At 38.8% G+C, this 21321-nt stretch overlaps 1 protein-coding gene across 2 annotated transcripts in view; it reads right to left on the reverse strand.

The window, feature by feature from the left end:
* The window catches only part of smg1 (SMG1 nonsense mediated mRNA decay associated PI3K related kinase), a 48137-nt gene extending 31205 nt beyond the window's left edge, over positions 1 to 16932 (reverse strand). For both annotated transcript variants that reach the window (XM_029839736.1, XM_029839735.1), the window contains exons 1-19: positions 16715 to 16932; positions 13805 to 13941; positions 13482 to 13634; positions 12564 to 12700; positions 9531 to 9589; positions 9073 to 9286; positions 7496 to 7621; positions 7313 to 7385; positions 6029 to 6126; positions 5677 to 5850; positions 4908 to 5129; positions 4481 to 4582; positions 3586 to 3879; positions 1879 to 2009; positions 1256 to 1414; positions 1049 to 1167; positions 853 to 940; positions 631 to 732; positions 112 to 252 (exon numbers count right to left, since the gene is read on the reverse strand). In XM_029839736.1, coding sequence (XP_029695596.1) covers positions 112 to 252; positions 631 to 732; positions 853 to 940; positions 1049 to 1167; positions 1256 to 1414; positions 1879 to 2009; positions 3586 to 3879; positions 4481 to 4582; positions 4908 to 5129; positions 5677 to 5850; positions 6029 to 6126; positions 7313 to 7385; positions 7496 to 7621; positions 9073 to 9286; positions 9531 to 9589; positions 12564 to 12700; positions 13482 to 13634; positions 13805 to 13941; positions 16715 to 16791 — 2606 coding nt within the window. In that variant the 5' untranslated portion in view covers positions 16792 to 16932. The remainder of the gene's footprint in view (positions 1 to 111; positions 253 to 630; positions 733 to 852; positions 941 to 1048; positions 1168 to 1255; positions 1415 to 1878; positions 2010 to 3585; positions 3880 to 4480; positions 4583 to 4907; positions 5130 to 5676; positions 5851 to 6028; positions 6127 to 7312; positions 7386 to 7495; positions 7622 to 9072; positions 9287 to 9530; positions 9590 to 12563; positions 12701 to 13481; positions 13635 to 13804; positions 13942 to 16714) is intronic.
* Positions 16933 to 21321: the final 4389 nt, after the last annotated feature.

A 21321-nucleotide genomic window follows, 5' to 3' on the forward strand; every position in this document is an offset into this window, starting at 1 on the left:
AGCATTGTTTACTCTGGATCTCTAGTATTTAATCCATCTATTTTTTCCAGGCCAAAGTGGTTTTGTGTAATATTTGTTATCATGATTTCTGTGCTTGTGTTGTGCACTTACCCGCCACGGTGCAAGGTCCCATACAAAATGAAACTAATGAGGTCACTGAAGTCCTGGGGATGAAAGGTGCTGCTTGGTGCTCGACTCATGTGGTGGCGGACAGCCAGGGAAATATCCTTCATCCTGGGTTGGCTTTGGACACTGTGGGCCAAAAGATTTTTAAATAAAGTGCAATTACCTGAAATTCCATGAAATTTAAAGTCTATATCATTTGAGTCCCAAAATTCTTTACTTAATGGGGGATTTAAATTTCAAAAGTAAATATTAAGCAAGCCCTCTGTATGTATTACACGGCCAGCATCATGCAACCTCTAAAATATACTAGTAACAAAACATGCTACAAAGTAGATGAACTTCAATAAGGCCTGTTTTAATTGACGTGATGATGTATATCTTGGACTTCTATTTTTTTTGCTTCCAGTCAAAGGGCTACAAAATCTTGATCCAATACTGTTGATCTGCTTACAATGTATTTGCATTTAGTCTAATGTAGGGTGATGTTGAGCAGAACAAATTTACCTCAAAGCCACATCCAGTGGAATGGTCTTGAGCAGCTTACCATAGGCCTGCCTTACTCTTACTGCTGAGTTGACCAACTGTACTCTACACACATCCACACAGCTACACATACATATTTAAATTAATATATTGCAATTTAGTATATAGGAGCAAAACCACATAATACAGTATGTCATTGATAACATTTTTAATACATTTTAAAAGAAGCTTTGATATGTTTACCTCTGCAGCAGCTCAGTGGACAAAGATGAAGACAGAACCATAATACAGTGGCAGGTCTGAAGACAAATACTCTGATCTTCATTTAGAGCTATCCAGAAAAAATTGTTGGTGAATTAACAACCATGAAAATAACAGGTCAATTCCAAACTACATTTGTGAATGGTTAAAACACTGTAAATATCTAGAAATGACTTACCATTGGCAAGGAGACCCCTGCAAAACTTGTTGAAAGTGGTCAAAGAGAAGAGAGGGCTATAAGTGTCTGACTTTTTCATCAGCACCGAGATTTCCTGAGCCCAGGTCAACAGCAGTCTCCTAAAATTACAATGCATAAAAAGTTGTTCCTGTTTACACACCGATAAATACATAAACAGGAAGTCATGGTAACAGAATGATAAAGAACCTGGTCTCAATGTAGAGATGTTCTTTCAACAGGAGACCTCCAAGAAGGCCTAAGAGTGTGCTGAAGTGTTTCTTTGTTGCTGTGGTCACAGTGCTGATAACAGCACCATCAAATAGTGATGGAGAAGATGATAAGCTGGATGAGATGAAATGATCATGTCTGGATGGAGGAAAAGACATGGGGACAGTTAATAAGAACAGCTTCCACAATGTTACCGGTAGCTAAAATTACATTAATTCAAGCCTTAATTCTAAATGTTCACTGGAGCTGTGCAGTAAAAAAAAGATCTGGTTTATTTAACAATGACTAATTCAATGGAAAAAAAACCCCACATTTATAACAAATGTTTAAAGATGCTGTTTAAGTATTGCGTGTGCTTGTGTATACTAATGCAAGGCATACTTTGCCAGTTAAAACACTCCCCACACACACACACACACACACATATATATACACACACACACACGCATATATATATTAGACTTAAGTATATATATGTACCTTTGATCCAGAGAATGATGCAAGAAAGTACAAAAGTGTAAAGCAGAGTCAAGATCGGTTCTTGTATATTGATTCAAGCAGCAGTTTTAGTAAGACAACTGCAGGTGGATGGGGTGAAATACCTTGTGCAGTGGGAGTACAGTGTGTAAAGTACGGCATACTGGATGGTGGGGTAGTACACTGCTAAGTCAGAGTGGACCAACAAAAGATTTTGACTGAGCAGTGTGAAGACTGTAGGAGACAAGGCCCACATCTAAACACATAAAAACAACAAATATCAAACAATAAGTGATTTAAGTTAAACAACGACACATATGCTGCGTCAATTTATCAACAAAGTCCAGGGGCCTCATGTACAAAGGGTGCATCAGCACAAAAAAATTGCGTACACAGATTTCTGCAGATTTATCTAGAGTGAAATGACCGTGAAAATGTGACGTGCTCCACGCCAACTTCGTGGCTGGCATACATACATTTTCTAGTGCTTTCGAGCCATTGATGGCCCTCAGAGGTGATGCTGGAAACCTGTTAATAGTGTCAGAAAGGGCATTCCTGAGAGTGATGTGCACATTATAGATAAACAGCTGAAAAATTAACGCACCCAGCTGTCTGTGATTGGATAAAAATGTATGGGTGAAATGGTGCAGAAAACACCGTTAACAACAATGGCAGAGTTGGTGCTATTATAAGATATTGCCAATGGAGCAACACATAGAGAAAGAGACTGGCTCAGCCACTTTAGGTTTCACAGGACAGTTGTCATGGAACTGTTGGGACTAAGCCAGTTGACAGTGGGATGGAATTAGCTCAGGCACACAATGTACAGTAAATGTGCACTCAATTCCAAGCTGATTGGGATGTATAAATCGAATGTGCTTGGATTCAGGCCTACACAGTATCATACATCTAATTTTTCTAGATTTGTGCTTATGCCAGGTTTCAGTGCGGGCTCAATGCAAGTCTTTGTACATGAGGCCCCTGGTGAGTAGAAGAGTCTTTTAATGCCAACTAACTGAACGGCATTTGAACCGACTAAAAAATGTTCCGTTTTAACATTGTGTTAACATTTGCTTTTAAACAATCAAAACTTTCACCGTGTCTCATATCTTTCCTTGGATTCAAATAAATCATATCTGCAACATTTTTGGTACATGTTTAGTTTTTTTATATCAAGGGTACTTTAAGGTGATAACATTAACATAATCACTTATTACATTATTGGCAAAATGAAGCATTGACAGGTATTGTGTTATTGTGTTTAAGTTAAATGTCAAAATTGGCACTTTACTTTGATCCATGTTCAGGGAAAAAACTTGCATTTACGTGTCACATTGGTATTGGTATTGGCAACATATACTGTACTTTGGATATATAGTGAAAATAATTTAATTAAGTGGTTACATTATTAGTAACCTGGTTTAGTATATATGGTGTGTATATTGCCTGTTCTATAGAAAATTAAAACATTGGGTAATATTATTTTTGACAAGACAGATTTAGAATGCACTTAGAATAGCTGTGTACTTACTTAAAAATTTTGCAATGATAACTTCTGATCAGATCGGTATAGATGCATGTAATCAAACAGTACAAACAGTTCCATTACTCTTCTTTATGTAATGCTGCCCTGAAGTCTGGAGAAGTTATTTCTAAATTGGAATGTTTCTGTTACTTCAGTAACTGTATTAGTCAGAATAAAAGCTGTAGTAAGCTTAAATTTAGAGTTTAAACAAATATTTAATACTTGAAGATGGTTTCGGGTTTGGTATCAAGAGTGTAATTATGTAGCCCAGCACAACAGGAAAAAAAAAGAAAAAGCAGATACTCACCCCAATCAGAGAATTCTTGGTGTTACCAATGGTAGTGAGGGTGCTGAGGTTGAAGATCAGTGTGAACTCTGCATTTTCCAAAGGTAGGGTGAGAGAAGTAAAGGCAGGATGTTGGATATTTGAGTAGAGGCAGCCATTGGGGGCAGGAGCCATACCATTGGCTTTCAGCACCAAAGTTAGGCTGGAGAGGGCACATGCTATCTCACCCAATACCATTTTATATGCTGCTTCAAGTGTAGGAATGTTCTTCAGGCTTAACAATGCCTGATACACACCATGAACAGCTGAAATCACCTGTGAGATTCACAAACACAAATATAGTATTAACTCTGTTTAGGTAATAAAAACATAAATAACTTATTTCCACTGACCAATTTAAAAACACTATTTAGCAAGGTTTTCAAAACAAAAACAACACACATATATAATATATACACTTACATACATATATATACACACACACATATATATATATACATACATTATATATATATATATTCCTTTAATAATAACACAGCAATTTTGTGTTATTTTTGCATTTAGATGTTCAATGTATACAACTAATGAGGACAGAAATCAAAATCTTTGTAACCTTTACTGAAATACTGTTATAAAATTAGCAAAACCTTGTAAATATCTAAGGTGACATTACGTAGATGTCTTGCAACCAGTGGCTAAAAACCTAAATATGTGAATAACAGAGAAAGATGCCACATGTACAGATGTGGCACATTTTGCATCCACAGAGCATCAATCAATGGACAGAATCAACACCAGAAGTGAAAAACATACTTTAAATATGTACATGTGTATGATGTATTTGCATCAATGTAAATTGGGTTTAAAATATATAAATTAATCAATAAAATAAAAAAATATGGTCAAAGACTTCCACCTCTTTATCTCTGTGAAACCGCAACTGCATCAACTTGGATTCTGGAGCCAACAGTTTTTCAACAAATGATGCTGGGAGCTTTGTGTTGATTTGGTCCACTATCTAAAAGAGGATAGAAAGGACAAAAGATTCTGCTGCTAGAAAAGTCAAAAATTAATGAGCTTTTCCCGATTCAGGTCAAAAATGGAAATCTGAATAAAGCATATTTAGAAATCAGGCTTTACTTTATATCCAAACAAAAATATCATTACAGTTAGAAATAAGTCAAAACACCAGAATTAAACCAGATAATCAGTTTAAGTACACCTTCTAAATATGAAAAATGATTATATAAAAATCAACCAAAGAATTGGGGACTATACTGCTGCACTGCTAGATAGCAAAGCTCAACATTATGGCTGTGATAACATTGCAATAAAGGTGGTACCATAGTGAGGATGATGAGCACTGAAAGGTTGTAGTCTGAGCTGCAGGCCTGGCAGCAGTCCAACTGGTCCAGCCCATAGACCAAGACAGCCTCCATCAACTGACCACTGGGTTCCACACTAGCTAGCAACACACCCACACACTCGTTTCCAGCAGTGAGAACTTCTTCAGAAAACTGAACCTGCTTTGCCGTCGACACACAGGCCAGAACACGGTTCAGAACCTGAGGAGAACAGAGAATTTATTTTACATTGCAAAGCTCATCAATAAAGATCTTAGGTTGTGGCATCATGTTAACAACAAACAACTAGTTACAAAGTCCTTTAATCGGATGACACAGAAAGTAGTACAAGACAATTCTACAGAGATTGTGACTGTGTGCCTCTGGCTCTGGCCCATCCATGTCCTCATGCCTAAAACCCCCATCACCCTCTAGTGAAACACGCACCAAAATGTGGGCATCAATAATGATCCCTGAAAACCCAGAAAAGTTCAAAACCGCTTTCTTCCTATTATTCCATCACAACTTACAGTATCTCCTCCCAGATCATTTGTTATAGTTATTTAAACTAACTATTAAATACATTCAACTATTTATTTATAGCATCTATTATGAGACTTGAAAGATTGTCTCTCAGCACATAATGATAGTATCAATACGGTCTCAATTTACCTTGATCATGGCAGTGCCTGCCCATTTATACTGATGTAATCAAATTGGATTATGTCACCATTTAACTATGCTGGGGTGCTGCATATATAATGCTTACATCTGTGACGTAGACCTCCGTAATGGGTGGTCCTCTTAGGGGACTAAATCGCTCTCCAATGCTGCGGACCACTGTGCTGAAAACTCTCAACAGTGCTGCTAACTTTGGCAGTGACACCGAGGGAGGTGGAATATCTTCATCGAGAATCTCCCCTAAAACAACATGGTTCAGATCCTACATGGGGTAAAAACAAGAAGCAGAGAAGAAAAGAAGAATATTTTATTTGCTATGATATCATTTCCTGCACAATGAAATTTCAAAGTCAGATGGACAGTCAAACAAGTGTATTTAATTACGCAGAACAACTTTACTTACAATAGCTACAAGATATAAGATGACAAACTAAATTCACCTCTGCATATGCTTCCATATCCTCCAGGAACTGTCCCAGTAGTGTGGTGGAGAATGTCAGGTCCGCCACCCAGAACTGTTCCAGACTCTGAAGCCAACCTGAACCAAGATGGGGAAAGCAGACTCAGACTTGTTCAATTCACAGAAGGTACTGTAAAAGCTTTTTAAATAAACAGACAACTGAACAAGCCAGCACATACTAGATAAAGACATGACAGTAGAATGTAGACTTCAACTGTAAAATTGACCATCATGTCACTGCATTTCTCTTCCCAAAACAGAAAGAAATACCTATTTTTATATTTGCCGATCTCTCTACTTGTAGCTATATGGCTAATATGATGTACCGGGTACCAGTCTTTGAAGATATCTCTGCATTTTTCTTAAATATTGATAACATGGACTTTGACAACATGAGCTTTACCAGTTCAAATTGTTGAACTTACTTTATGCAAACAACCATTATGATGATGCCTTACAACAACAAATTAGATGTTGCGGTTGTATGTCATGTAGCATGGAAGTCCATGTTGACACAAAAAAGTGAGGTGCATCAACAAATCTTCAACAATGTTTTTTTCCCAATCAATTCCAATGTTAATAATGTACCATAAACTCTGTACTATAAGCCTCTACTTTGTCTCACGCTTTGACTCCTGCGGCTTATAGAGCGATGCGGCTTATTGTGGGGTTTTTGAGACTTCCTCAAATTGAATGGATATTTACGACCGAGCGGCCATCAGGGGGCGCTTAAGCAGCACATAAGCAAGACAGAGGTTGAAGAGATATGGTAATGCGCCGAGCAAGATGCTAGTTTAATTGTGTTTTAAACAGTCAAAAACAGCAGGTTTTTGTGCTTAATGTCCACACCCTCGTCATGGATAACACATGAAGCAATGTTTACGATGCAGCTTTTAAGTTAAAGGCTAACGATCAACAGCTGGAAAGATTGTTATTTTTTTAACCATTGTGTTACTGTAATGTCATTTTACTGATGTGTCACAGCTGTGTTACTGCCATGTTTAGTAATTAAACATTTAAAATAATCTTTCTGTTTACCATAAAGAGCTCATGTTTCAAAGTGGTGTGTAGTTTTTCGTAAATTTTATAAAATTTGGGAAGTGAGGAATTTATGGTACCATCTTCCTCTGCAGTCTTAGAATATGTGAACATGCCGGAACATTAGCACCAACAATTTGAACAATGCCCAAAACTTCATAACAAAAAACCCAGACTGACCTAAAAAAAGGTTGTAATTAGTAAATAAAGTGGAAATGCAAATGACCTGAAACTTGCTGTGTGACCGACTGCTTCTGAGTGTGGTCTATGTGCCAGCCCACCAATATATCAACTGTATCCTGTAAAGAAAGCAAACAACAAAAACAACATAGCCATCATATGCAATATAAAACAATATATATGAGCAGAATATAGAAGATTCCAAATGGTTAATGGACAAAAGACTCACTCTAAAGTTGATGCTGAACACATGTGGGTAACAGTGCGCCACCTGAAGAATACACTTCACACTCTGACAAAGCAGCTCTGGTGTGTCAACATTCTCCAGGATGGACTGCAAATTGGTCATCACCAGCTGAAACACGCAAAAACACTCAGCCTAGTATATGTCACTATACGTTAATCGTTAATAAAATAAAAAACTAGATAAAGCACAACAATTTAGGACAATTGGCAGACGCTGCCAACCAAGCCTATGTGGTACCAGTCTACACTGCCCGAGAGGGCATATAACGCAGCCACCGTCTCAGTCTAGGCCATGGGCAAGGTCATGGGGACCTTTGTCATTTGGGAGTGAGCGACAGGGAGCAAGATCACATACTAGATATGCCAACTGTCCCATTGGGCATCTTCAGCTCTTTATTGAGATGTGAGGCAAAGACAAGGACAACAACGCCCTAACATGATCTCCCTGCAAAGCCCCCACGCCTTCACCTCAAGTCAGCGAAAATCATTTGTTAAAGCCGCTTCCCATTTCAAAATTCTGAAACTGCCACAACAGCCTGGCCCACCCCTTCTGCCAAGGAAGGAGCCCTGGCACAGAAGCTCTCCCACCCCATCCACAGTCCCGTCACTGTCTCCAACCACCACTGCCTCGGTCTTCCAGGTGAGGGAGAAGAAGACAAATCTGTCACAGCCAGGCCATGAGCACAACATGTCAAACCTTAATAAAGATGGGCTACAACAGCAGCAGATTACACCAGGCACCACTCCTGTGAGCTAAGAACAGGACACTGAGGTGACAATTCATATAACCTCACCAATATAAGATAAATGGAAGATTGGAAGAATGTTGTGTGGTCTGATAAGTCCCAATTTGTGGCATTCAGATGGTTGGGTCAGAATCTGGCAACATGAAAAGCATGGATCTATAAAGCATGGATCTATCCTGCCTTCTATCCAAGGTTTAGGTTGTTGGGGGTGATGTAATGTCTGTAGGATATTTTCTAGGCAGAATTTGGTCTCCTTTGTACCAAATGAGCATAATTTAAATGCTGCAGCCTACCTGAGTATTATGGTAGGATGATACAACATGTAAAAAAACTCATAATCTGAAACTGCTTTCTGCAACATGACAATGAGTATTTGTATGCCAAAAAGGCCTCCACAGTCACCAGATTTCAATCCAATTGAGTACCTTAGGGATGTAAGATCCGAATAATAGACGTGCAGCAGAACAATGTTCAGAACAACCCACAAAAGATTTTGCTGCATTCATTCTACATTAAGCATGGTCTGATTAAGCAACTTGTTAAAGTACCGGACACACAAGGACAACCCTTTTAATACCATGATCTTCGGACAAAATTGTAGCTAGAGTTTTTAAAATTTATTAATCATCTAGAATTTTCTGTGACAATAAAAATCTCTTTTAAAAAAGACTTAAAAGTGTAATGGTTTTCCTATATATATATTTTTTTTGGGGGGGGGACAAAAAATATTTTAAAAACAGTTGTGATAACAAAATTTTAAAAGTTAGTTAATTTTACAAAAAAAAAAATAAAAAAAAATTGGTGATATGATTACCTGCATGACGTGAGAAAAGGCCTTCCTCTCTCCAGCAGCCTCCAATGCGTGATATGTTGCCATAAGGTACAACAGCTTCACTTCATCGCGATTGCTCGATGTTAATTTTAGAAATAGCCACTTGAAGATGCTCTCAGCCTCATAGCTGAGAACCGTGCAGAGTAGACCAAGGCAAATGGCTGCATCCTGACGCAGCTCCCAGAGTAGCTTACTACTGTATAGCAACAACCAAATGACAATATGTTATTATAAAGTTGAGATATTTGTCCCTTTATAAAATAAAAATGCTGTACTAAAGCCTAGAATACATATGAAATCTTGCAATTCATCATTTGTTAAAAGCTAAGACCATATACTTCTGTGCATTTAGAATTTATAATAAGATGTGTGCAACATTACACTGTATTTAGTTTGAAAAAACCCAAATATGCTGGATGTGTATTAGAGTTCCTGCTTACCTCTCATTTAAAATATCATTTAGGGTGCTGAGGATTGTGTCCAATTGTTTAACCAGTGTCTAAGAGAGGGGAGGAAAAAAAAAAAGAATATTTATTTATGCATGCATTTTGAAATATTTTATTTCTGTCATCAACTCATGAATAACTCTGGTATTTCCATTTGGAACTTTTATATCAAATCAGTCTTTATTTATATAGCGTCTTTTACGGTCAAAATTGTTTCAAGGCGCTTTCCAGAATCCCAGGGCCTAAACCCAGACAAGCAACAGTGGCAAGGAAAAACTCCCCTTTAACAGGAAGAAACCTTGAGCAGGACCAGGCTCATGTAGGGGGACCCTCCTGCTGATGGGGGGGTGGGTAAAGAGAGGAGAGAGGAGAGAGGAGAGAGGAGAAGAGAAGAGAAGAGAAGAGAAGAGAAGAGAAGAGAAGAGAAGAGAAGAGAAGAGAAGAGAAGAGAGGAGGGGAGAGGGAGAGGAGGGAGAGAGGAGAGAGGAGAGAGGAGAGAGGAGAGAGAGAGAGGAGAGGAGAGGAGAGGAGAGGGAGAAGATTACAACATGGCTGACATGCTATCATATGCTCTAATGATAGTCTATGTAGTAGTCATGCGGCAACCTATAAAATATACTTGTGATAATCTTTTGGTGCTCTGTTTTAAATAGGCGAAATTAAAGAATTTCCAATTGTATATTCCTTACCAGAATACCTTAAAGACTTCAAGCCCTGTGTGTTTGTGTATTTGTGTGTGTGTGTGTGTGTGTGTGAGTGAGTGAGTGAGTGAGCGGGAGAGAGAGTGGGAGCGAGAGACCATGCATTGCCTGGCCACAAAAAGGTCACATACTAGGGTTAAAGCTTTATTCCCTTATTTGCCTCACTGATTCTGTTTTCTTAAGGCTACACTGCTTTCAATTCCCAATGCCTTGAGTTCCCTTCAATTTGTCCATGTGGAAGTGTTCAAACTTTCACTATTACACGTAGTCCTGAGTTCTACTTGTGTTTTTCGATGATTTGATATCAACAAACATTTAAATGCTCGCATTAATGATGATTAAGAACTACCCCCCCACATTTCTTCATCACAAACGACAGTTCCCCACTACTGTTCCAGTTTTATTAATGCATTTGATAGTTCTTAACCCAATTTTAGTAGTTTCAGCAATATCTTAGCTGTTAATTATACGTGCCACTGATTTGACCCGTCTCAAACAAACTAACATTTTTTCCACAACTATAGGATGTGTCTTTCAACATGGTTGTTTAGGAAAAGAGAAGCTACTCATTCGATCAGTTAAAGTTAAATAACTTGTTTAAAGCTGAAGGATAAACCAGTCACTTTAGAAATTAGCTCTCCCTTGACAATCTGCTATTTCGAAGTGGGTTATATATATATGCAGTTTTTTCTTTTCACACCTGAAGGTCCCGGCAATGCCTGAGTCTGGAAACATTGTTGAAACAAGTCCCTAATTTCAGTGTTTGCACTGTATGCCTGGTGCTTAATTACTGTGTGGTGAATCCAGAGAACCTACACGTTTAATGTAGGCTTTGGACTGAAGGCAACATGGAGGTCACTAACGGGAGTCACAGAGCTGTTGTGTCCCCTCCCAGCAGCTTGGAAGTAGAGGGGCTAGACCTGGAGCAGTAGAATTGACTATTAGCTGTCATGTGTCTTAGGCCATTTACTGTAGCAACATGTTTTGGGTGCGAGCCTAATGCCCATATACCCAACATTCCAAGTTTTATGGGTTTTTTGCATAGGAAGCAGTAGACTTCAAAGTCACTGTTTAGAACTGGCATTAACCAAGCCTTAAACTTATCCCTATGAAGCCAAGTGTTGCTGAATTTGTATTTTCCCATTGCGGCAACAATTTGACCTTCTATTCCTCTTCACATCAACCATGACGCGATGTAGACTTGCCAATAACACAAAAGCTAATTGTCTGCAAGTCGTAAACATATTTAAAAACATAACTTGTTGCAGGAGCATTTGAGGTAGTGTTGAAATTGGTGAATTTAAAACTTTGACGGGTCACAAGCCTTCTGCAATCTATTCAACGGAATTATCTGTAAAAACTTTTGAACCCTATAGGCAATCATAAAAATTAAAAATATTGGCCAATCCAATATACTTGATCAATATGCCTAAAAGCCTAAAACTACTCAGTACTACAAAGTACTCCTGATACCACCTCTTGCAACTTTCATTTGCCATGTTTTTGTCGGCAGCGGGCTATGTTTGTGTGAAAAGGACATCGGGCGGTGACTTGTGGCACCTGGCGAAGAGTACTCCTCGACATGTTCAAATTTTAGCCTTTAGTATGGGTGGCTGTTAGATTTCAGTGTTTTGAGCATCTTTGGTGCCATGGAGTGCGGGCAACGCAGGAAACTCCTCAAATAAACATTACTCCTCAAAGGACCTCCTGCTAATCCCAGGCACCTCACATAAACAAAGAGAAGTTTAGAGAAGTTCCGGGGCCTAATCAAAGCAGCTAGATTTACACTGGGGCTTAATCAAACAATAGCCAAACTTTCTTCTCCAGCCCTTGAAGGCATATTCTCGAGCTTCCGCAAACACTGAGTCATGATAGTAGTGCCATATAGTGGCAAACACTAGCATGGGCATATGGAGAAACAATAGAACAATAGATTGGTTACAACAGGCCCACTTTCTCCTTGCCCCTCCCCATATCTTCCATCTTCCGAACCTATGATTTGCCCATAAGCTAGCGAACCACTACCTCCAGGCAGGTATATGATGGAGAATGATCAGAGCTTTAGGGGATTTTTGTTTGAATGTTACTTTGTGAGGTATTGTACATAGTTTTCTTATAAACATCTGCGGTTGTTTATTTACATGACCAATTGGACCATTTTTGTATTGGCATTTTTTAAATTAATCATAGCTTCCTTTAAGTTCTTACCTATACTTTACAAATCTTTCAAGTTGTTGCCGTTAACCCCAGTGGCATTGTGGCAAGTGAAAGTGAAAAGATTAGGATGAAACATATGTAAAATAAAAAGTAATTCAAAGAAACTAACCACTTTACTCTCACTGTGGCTAATGAAGTCCTTCAGTTGTCTGAGAGTTGCCAGTCTGCGGTCACGATCATCCTCCCTAGAAACTCGACGCAGGAGGTTGGCCAGCCGAGACTCCTCTGAATGACCCATTCCTCTGTCTACAACAGCATTCACAGATGATCAATTTAAGAATCATTCATTGACACAAGTGTTTTTGATGTAGTGAGTCTGTGGGTATTCGCCAACAACATTTAAATGTTGTTGAACCAGCTTTATGGGATTATATGAAAAAGAATATAATGGATTATAGTTACGCATGTCAAAAATATGTTTTTAAGTAACAAAAAAGGAAAAACAAAAGCATCATATTGACAAACTACAGTACCAGAGTACAAATGGGTGCATCTGCAGGGAGCCTATTTATCCTACCTACACTAGCTGTCAAAGGAACAACTTAAGATGCTCATTATACTAAAACATGTTGCAAAAAAGATCAAGACTTTAATACAACAGACGTGTTAAAATATCTATGGATATCAACCACAACTCTGTTAAAAACAATGAAATTAGGTTGGATAAATTTTGGTTGAGTCATTAGATACCGCTAAACAATACAAGTGCTGTAAGATTATTTTCTTTTATAAGTTAATGGTACTGATTATTTTCTATTCCCTTTAAAAAAAATGATTATAAAGATATAATATTGCAATTAAAATAATCAAGTGATCACTAAAATTATTCAAATGGAAAACAAATACTTAGCCAAATCCTTTTCCTCACTCAAAATTCTGAATATCCAACCAAAAGCAAGAGAAATGGGATAATGCAGTGGTGATGAATTGTCATATTACATATAGCTCCACCCATGCTGTACATTTTTATTACCGGTACAAGATATACTGAATTGCTAACAGTGTATGCATATGTGCCCAATCTTACCCTGCGATTTTTTCATGTCCTTTGAAGCTAAAGCACGATTTCCATGCTGAAAACGAGGCAAATCTGTGGTCAAGTCATTTGGCCTCAGCTCTTGCCCCACCGACTTCCAACCAAACGCATTAATACAGATAACTTTGTTGCCTTCATATCCACCTATGTGAAAAAGAAGTGTTTAAATAATTTGTCTTTAATTGAATACATGATACATAAGCAACATTCTATCAAAGTGGCCAAGAGCAACAGCGAGATACATGTTAAGAAATGTAAACAGGCCATGTAGAGCTGCCCAAAGTTGTCAATTCATTTACAATGCACAGGCTTACCCTCTTCCTGGTGTGTATCTGCAGCATGAAAGGCATTGCTAGACACCACTGGAGGATCGGGACAGCTAGAGGGCAATATATCATACAATATGGATGAATCGAGCTCTCCCTCCTGGCTGAGTGACGCACTGTCAGTTCTGAGCATGATGGACAAAAACAGGAAAACCATAAAACAAAAGAAAATGAAAAGACATTATAAGACATATCTTTGGCAAATATACAATAAAAGTCAATACAATATACCAATGCAGTATTTCAGATTTGGTCTAGACATATCTGGACATCAACAGTTTTACCAGACTTTGAACTTGAAAAAGGTTTCAGAAACTTGCGGCATTTACAAAGTATCCATTATATAGAGGCAGTTTTCAACAAGTGCATTTGAAAGTTTTTTCACAATCCTGCCTCGAATCATGAAAAACAATATGAAAAGTCTGTAATTGATGTCAGGTGTTGAACTGGAATTTGGTAGCAGTTTTGAGACATTTTACATTTGGAAAAAATATCCTCCATTAATAAATTTGATTGGAAAGTGGACCGCTTGACCGACTAAATAAGAAACAACACTTAATGGCCAAGCCCCACTCTACATCAAAGTTGATTGTGTAGAACGGGTCCAGACATTTAACATCTGGACGTCTTTTGTACACGACCCACAAAAGGAGCCATTAAGATGGCACCACAGCAACCATCAAGATTTAAGGAAAATGGTGTTAGAAAGAAGTTACTGATAACATTCTATTAGGTGACCAATCAGAGCAACCGTGCTGTTTTGCATATAAGCTGCTATGCATCAGACAATATGCAGTGGCTAATCCACCAACTGCTAAAAACACCATTAGGAACAATCTTCTCCAGGGTTCCAACACCTTTAAACTGCTCCTGACTGGCAAACATCACAGAACTTTAAAAACCCATAAAACAAGATTTGGAATAGGTCCCCCAAACCACTGACACACAAAAAATATTACAGTTTGGTGTGCCATTGATAAGCAGTAGAGATACAAGCAATTTCTTGGTAATTACCACTATTAGTTTTTATTGCATTTCAATTCCTTTATTTCTGGTGCTATATACAATTTATACATGACAAGAGCTGCGTCTAGTGATTTTATTGCTGGCATTATACAGATTTCGGAGTATGTTGATAATTTATGGTGAATAAGAGGTTGTGCATATTATGTGTTGTAAAATGACTGCAGTCTGAGGGAGGGAGAACCTTGTCATTAAAACTCTCTTTAGGACCCCTAGTGGAAGTGACCAGTGAGAAGCTCCTCAGGACCAGTTTGCATACGCCAGCACAGAGGCTGTGGAGCATGGACATGCATTGTCTAGTTTGACTGATTAAGCCATTTAGATGCCTAATCTATATTGTCTCCATTGTCTAGTTTGACTGATTAAGCCATGTAGATGCTGGAGCATATTGATTTCCCATTTCATGAGCTAGATGTCTTAGTCGGATATAGAGAGGACCACTAGCAGTCTAGCTAAGGCGTTCACATGTACTTCAGTTGTCCAGTTACTATCGGATTAAGGCAATAATTCCTTTACCAGAGTGCTATGTAAACGTGGTGACTGTCTAGACAAAACCAATGCTTTAAGTGGGCCGGCACAGACTTTTACAGAGTACCGCATTTCTCTATTTTATCCTCTGGCGTACCGGGAATTCTCATGAACTTATCGTACCCGTCTTGTGAGGGACAGGCGTGCGTCACGTACTAGTGCACACTGGGTAATATAGTGTAGTCATTGGAGGAACACCTGTCCCTCATGAGACGTTCACCCTTAAGGGGGTCTCATGAGTTGAGCATGCCAGAAAAGCCATAAAGGAGAAGAGATCTGGGACATGTGAATGGCAAAGCAATGACACCGATTTACCACTTGATTTGAGTCAGATGGTTAGTGAACCTGAATACAAATGTTGGTGTGGCACCAAAAGGACCAAAAGAGAACCTGATCTGGTGACACTTAAGTTGATGCAGGAGGAAATACAGATGTGAACACTAATTTTAGTATTAAAGACCTCCCTTGGGCCAATATCCAAGTGAAGATACATAATTTGTATAGGAAGTTCAATCAAACAATTTTATTTTTTAAAAAGGAGCACCATTTTCAACTATTTAAATGTATTACTTAATTGTTTGCTGCCCTCAGCCAAATTTACCTGCCAATGACTGAATAAGGGTAGAACCGGCTCTTATATATATATATATACAAATTTGGAAAACTGTTTACTGTATGCTTTTAGTTTTCCTGACGTTCCCCGAAAACTATTTTACTGCCTGGATATGTGTCACATATCTAAGTGATATATTTAAATCTATATAATAAAATGGCATGTCAAGGGAGACGTGGTATTAACTTATACATTAATAATAATAATTTTTTAAAAAGACACGAGACGATTACGTGAAATCTTGACAATATACATATCCGGAAGTTCTTAAGGAAGTTGATAACGTTAACAATACGTGCCTCTATCACAGCTAGCAGTCGAACTTAAGCCACAGTCTCGTTGAAATGCTCAGATTGCTAACCTGTTTAACCTCATCGTTTCAGTGTGCATTTAAGGCCGATTTACATGGCACCGTTTTCACTGCTGTATGACACAATACCACCTAATTAGATGCAATCTAGCCGATGGTTTAAAATAAGTGAAAGTACAGTGAGCACGCAGCTATTTAGCCTACCGCTCACCTGCCTGACAGGCGGGATCAATAACATGGCATAAGACTGATGTTGAAACATACGCAAATAAAATGTTTAAGACCGTATGTTTAAGTGGTTTCGAATGGCGTCATTCTAAAAGGCATTAACAATCCCTCCAAATAAGATTTATTACAGCAGAAAACCGTAGGCCCAGAGTCCCCGATTTACTTGAACTAGCTTCTCTAGCACACGATCACCAACCTGGGCTGCCAGTCATTCCAGTGTGGCTGCAGTTTGTGGGCGCCGCTGAGCCGAGACCCCGAAGATTTACGGCTCATTACCTTATGGAGGGCTGCATGATCCGCTGGCAGCGGCAAATGCCCCTCTCTTTTTAAGTTGCTTTTCACAGTTTTGTTTTCTCAAGTCTCAGTCTGTTAGCAAGCTGTCGTTTTTTTCGCTAGCTTGCGGCACTTCTTCTTCTTTGTGATTTTACGAGAGTTTGCCTTCAATACATTGGCTTACTGCCATCTATCGGACTCGTAGCTAAAAATCATCCTAATAAAGTTATGACACCTTTACCATTTTCCTCTATGTCACTCTCATTTTATTGCAATCTGTTTATTACATAATTCTTAATTTAGGGTGAAATATAAATTTGATCTCATACTGAGATCAGAGGAACACAAACCTTTACAATGACAGTCAACAGTAGAAAACATTGTTAGCAAAAAAGGAAAACATGCTACATGAATCCTCTGACAGCACACTTTGCACATTATTAGTAATAAAACACCCATATAAGTAATGGGCATATGTCTAATGTAACTAAATGTGACTTGTCAGCAAGGATATTTTATGAACTGTTGTTGTTATAGGTCACTAGGAGAGAAACACAACGACAGTAATGATGAAATTTCCCCTTATCATCATAGTTTCTTAGCTGTACATCACTGAACTGTAGTTTGAACCCAGTTTTAATCTCAAAAGTTTGATTCTTGGAAGATAGTGACACTGATTTAGTTGTTTTTTGTAGTTATCTCAGACATTACTGTAAAGCATTCATGATCCATTCCCCCTTTTTTGTTGCTGGAATTACTTATTTATAAAGTTGACCTGTTTCCCCGGCACCTGATCTTTTAAACAACAGAGCTGGTTTGATGCCATTATGTTGCAGTCTTACTGCAGTCTTATATTTGAGATAATCAGGTGTATGACATCAAAATTCCTGCATTAGATGTCTATTTAAAGCTTACCATAGTACAGAAACGGCCCTTTGAAAAATCACTGGGACAGTGCTTTTTTAAATCACAAAGATTTCAGTTCTTTCATTTTAAGGGTGTTTCTTCCCACTGAACCTCTGATTGGAATGTCTGCTGCTGAGTTTCAGAAGAATTGGGTGGGTTATCGTTGGCCAAAGCCACCACATGACCCCAAGGTCACCATCTGTACTGACAACAGATCATATTATCTTAATCTTGAAGACATAATGGTTTAGGTAACCATGGTTATCCCTATTCTTATCTTGGACAAACCTGAGGTTACACTTACATAAGAACAGACAGGCTGACCACATTTACAATATGGCATTTCTCCAATATAATAAATTAAATTAAAGGAGAAGGGGTGGGATTTAATAAGCTTTTATTCTATATTGAAATAGACCATTATTTAATTCAAGTACAAATAGTATAGGCACAAATGGTGAATGGGGAGCTAATAAATTTAATGGTTAAAGCTACACAGAAGCTGTTGTTGCTGTGTCAACAAAATATCTTTTTTTTTATGTGGAGCTTTTGTTTGGATTCTTGATATAAATTGACCACCAAAAAGAATTTCCAAAAAATTATCTCAGTGTTTTATCACAGAAAGTAATTCTGTTATGGCAATTTGAAGAATTTTCATTTTTAATGTTATAGCAGTACAATTAAAACTTCATGAATTACTGAAAAAAAATTAGAGATAGGGAGTAGATTTCACACTGGACATTGTGCTGGATTGATTTGCCATATTTGTTGGTGCACTGCATAGGTATACTCATAATAATGCAATGTTCCATATTTTTGTTAGGGATTTGACAGATAGTTATTTAGTCTCAGGAAAGTTAATACATAAAAAGAAAGAAAGCTGTTTGCATCATTGAAATGATTAATTCACAACTGATAAAATTGATTGATTAAGTCACAATGTGTCATGAACACGGCTACTCTAACTGATACAGACACACACACAGTATGCACCCACACTCACACACACACACACACACACACTCTCTCTCTCTGTCTCTCTCTCTCTCTTTCTAAGTAACTGCAGTTACTAAGAGACTGATGTCTGACAGTGTTACCATGGCATCAGTGCTAAGGCTGAGTCATCTCTACTGCAGTGCATGTTCTTACACCAGCACACATTGATTTTTCTGATACAATTCATTCATTCATTCATTCATTCATTCATTCATTCATTCAGTCAGTCAGTCAGTCAGTCAGTCAGTCAGTCAGTCAGTCATTTATTCATTCTCTGTCTTTAGTTCTCTGTTCACCTTGAGATAGATAGAGAAATTCAGATTTTTCTGATTGTAATATCAAATAATATCCCTTTGGGACATGGCATGAACATGTAAACTGGTTAGCTATAATTTTTACAACTTCTCCTTATTCTGTATGAGGTGTCTGTATTAAATTACAGTTTATTTTTAATCATTACTAATTAATTCAACTTCTGCGCATTCTGCATCTGATGTCTGTAACAAGGGTTTGAGTAAAATTAGCCATGACTTCATGACTTTGGTGTATGTACATAGGTATTCTGTTTGAGTGCATTTTTTTCTCTAAGTTACGAAACACATACCCTTACTAGGAAAAATGACATCAGCTTTAAAAATAGCATTAAAATACAGTTAAAAGTTTACATTCTGGTGAGTTATTTAAATATTTTATGGTGATGAACAAGTTAGATAACAAGAGGAAAAAGAATCAGGAATCGAGGAGCTTTTTAAAAAAAAAATGATGTCACTGAGTACCGTAGTTATAGTGTGAGGAAAGCAAATAGAAAACAAAAGAAGATGTAAACGGGGGCCTCAGTATTCAAAAGGCATATCCACAACAAGTCCATGATACAACTAAGTAGATGGTCTCTGTTACAGTAAAGGTATAATAATCTCCACCTCAGTTTTGGGACTTTTCACTGTAGTATGCCAATGTGACATTGATTTAATGAGAATTTGTTGCAGGATATGAAAATGTTCTTCTGGCCTTAAAGTTGGTGCAAATTTAATATTTTGCAGTGTAGCTAATGCTCACAATGGTCAGTCACCATTCAGGCTGACCTTTATATAAGTATGTACTGTATCTTTGGTTGTAGAGTGGTTGCTTGCCTTGCTCTACTTCCTACAAGGTGATATGTTACTGAACAAGATACTGAACCCCCACTTTGATGTATTAACATGCATGAATTTTTTTTGTACATGTACGCTTACGTAGTTATCTGGGACCAGTGCATTAGTGTGAAAGGTTTGAAATGCTTAAATAAAACCATCACTGGATCCTGATGTGTTAGCAAATTATAGGCCAAAATCCAACCTTCCTTTTATCTCTAAAATTTGTGAGAAGGTTGTGGTGACTCAGTAACTGGAGCACCTGCAGAGGAACAGTCTGTTTGAGATGTTTCAGTCAGGCTTTAGAGCTCATCACAGCACAGAAACAGCACTTCTTAAAGATACTAATGATCTTCTCATAGCTTCAGATCATGGACTGGTCTCTATGCTGGTTCTGCTGGACCTCAGTGCTGCTTTTGATACAGTTGATCACAGCATCCTGTCACATAGACTGGAACATATGATTGGCATTAAACAGCACTAGACTGGTTTAGATCAGTTAGCTCATGTCCATGGTGTTCCCTCCTCATACAGTAGGGTTAGCCATGGAGTTCCACAAGGTTCTGTACTTGGACCAATCCTCTTCACCTTGTACATGCTTCCCTTAGGACATTATTCGGCAGCATGGGATAAATTTTCATTGTTATACTGATGACACTCAGCTATATCTATCCATGAAACCAGAGGAGACAGAGAAGTTAGTGACGCTTCAGACCTGTCTTAAAGACATAAAGTCTTGGATGCCTTTAAATTTCCTTCTCCTTAATCTCCCGACACCCCATACTCTCGGAGAACCCCCCACAGGACCCCCCGAGGGACACGGTCGAATGCCTTCTCCAAGTCCACAAAACACATGTGGACTGGTTGGGCAAACTCCCACGCACCCTCGAAGACCCTGCTGAGGGTGTAGAGCTGGTCCACTGTTCCACGCCCAGGACGAAAACCACATTGCTCCTCCTGAACCCGAGGTTCGACTATCCGGCGGACCCTCCTCTCCAGTACCCCTGAATAGACCTTACCAGGGAGGTTGAGGAGTGTGATCCCCCTATAGTTGGAACACACCCTCCGGATGATCGGATTGAGGTATTCCTTCCACCGATCCACAACATCCCGAGTTGAGGTCAGCAGCACACCATCACCACTATACACAGCGTTGACAGTGCTCTGCTTCCCCTTCCTCAGACGCCGGATGGTGGTCCAGAACCTTTTCGAGGCAGTCCGAAAGTCGTTCTCCATGGCCTCACCGAACTCTTCCAATGCCCGGGTCTTTGCCTCAGCAACCGCCATAGCTGCACTCCGCTTGGCCTGCCGGTACCTATCTGCTGCCTCAGGAGTCCCACAGGCCAGTAAGGCCCAATAGGACTCCTTCTTCAGCCTGACGGCATCCCTCACCACTGGTGTCCACCAGCGGGTTCGGGCATTGCCGCCACGACAGGCACCAACCACCTTGCGGCCACAGCACCGATCAGCCGCCTCAACAATGGAGGCACGGAACATG

This window comes from Takifugu rubripes, chromosome 8, assembly GCF_901000725.2.
Source record: "Takifugu rubripes chromosome 8, fTakRub1.2, whole genome shotgun sequence".
Lineage (NCBI taxonomy): Eukaryota > Metazoa > Chordata > Actinopteri > Tetraodontiformes > Tetraodontidae > Takifugu > Takifugu rubripes.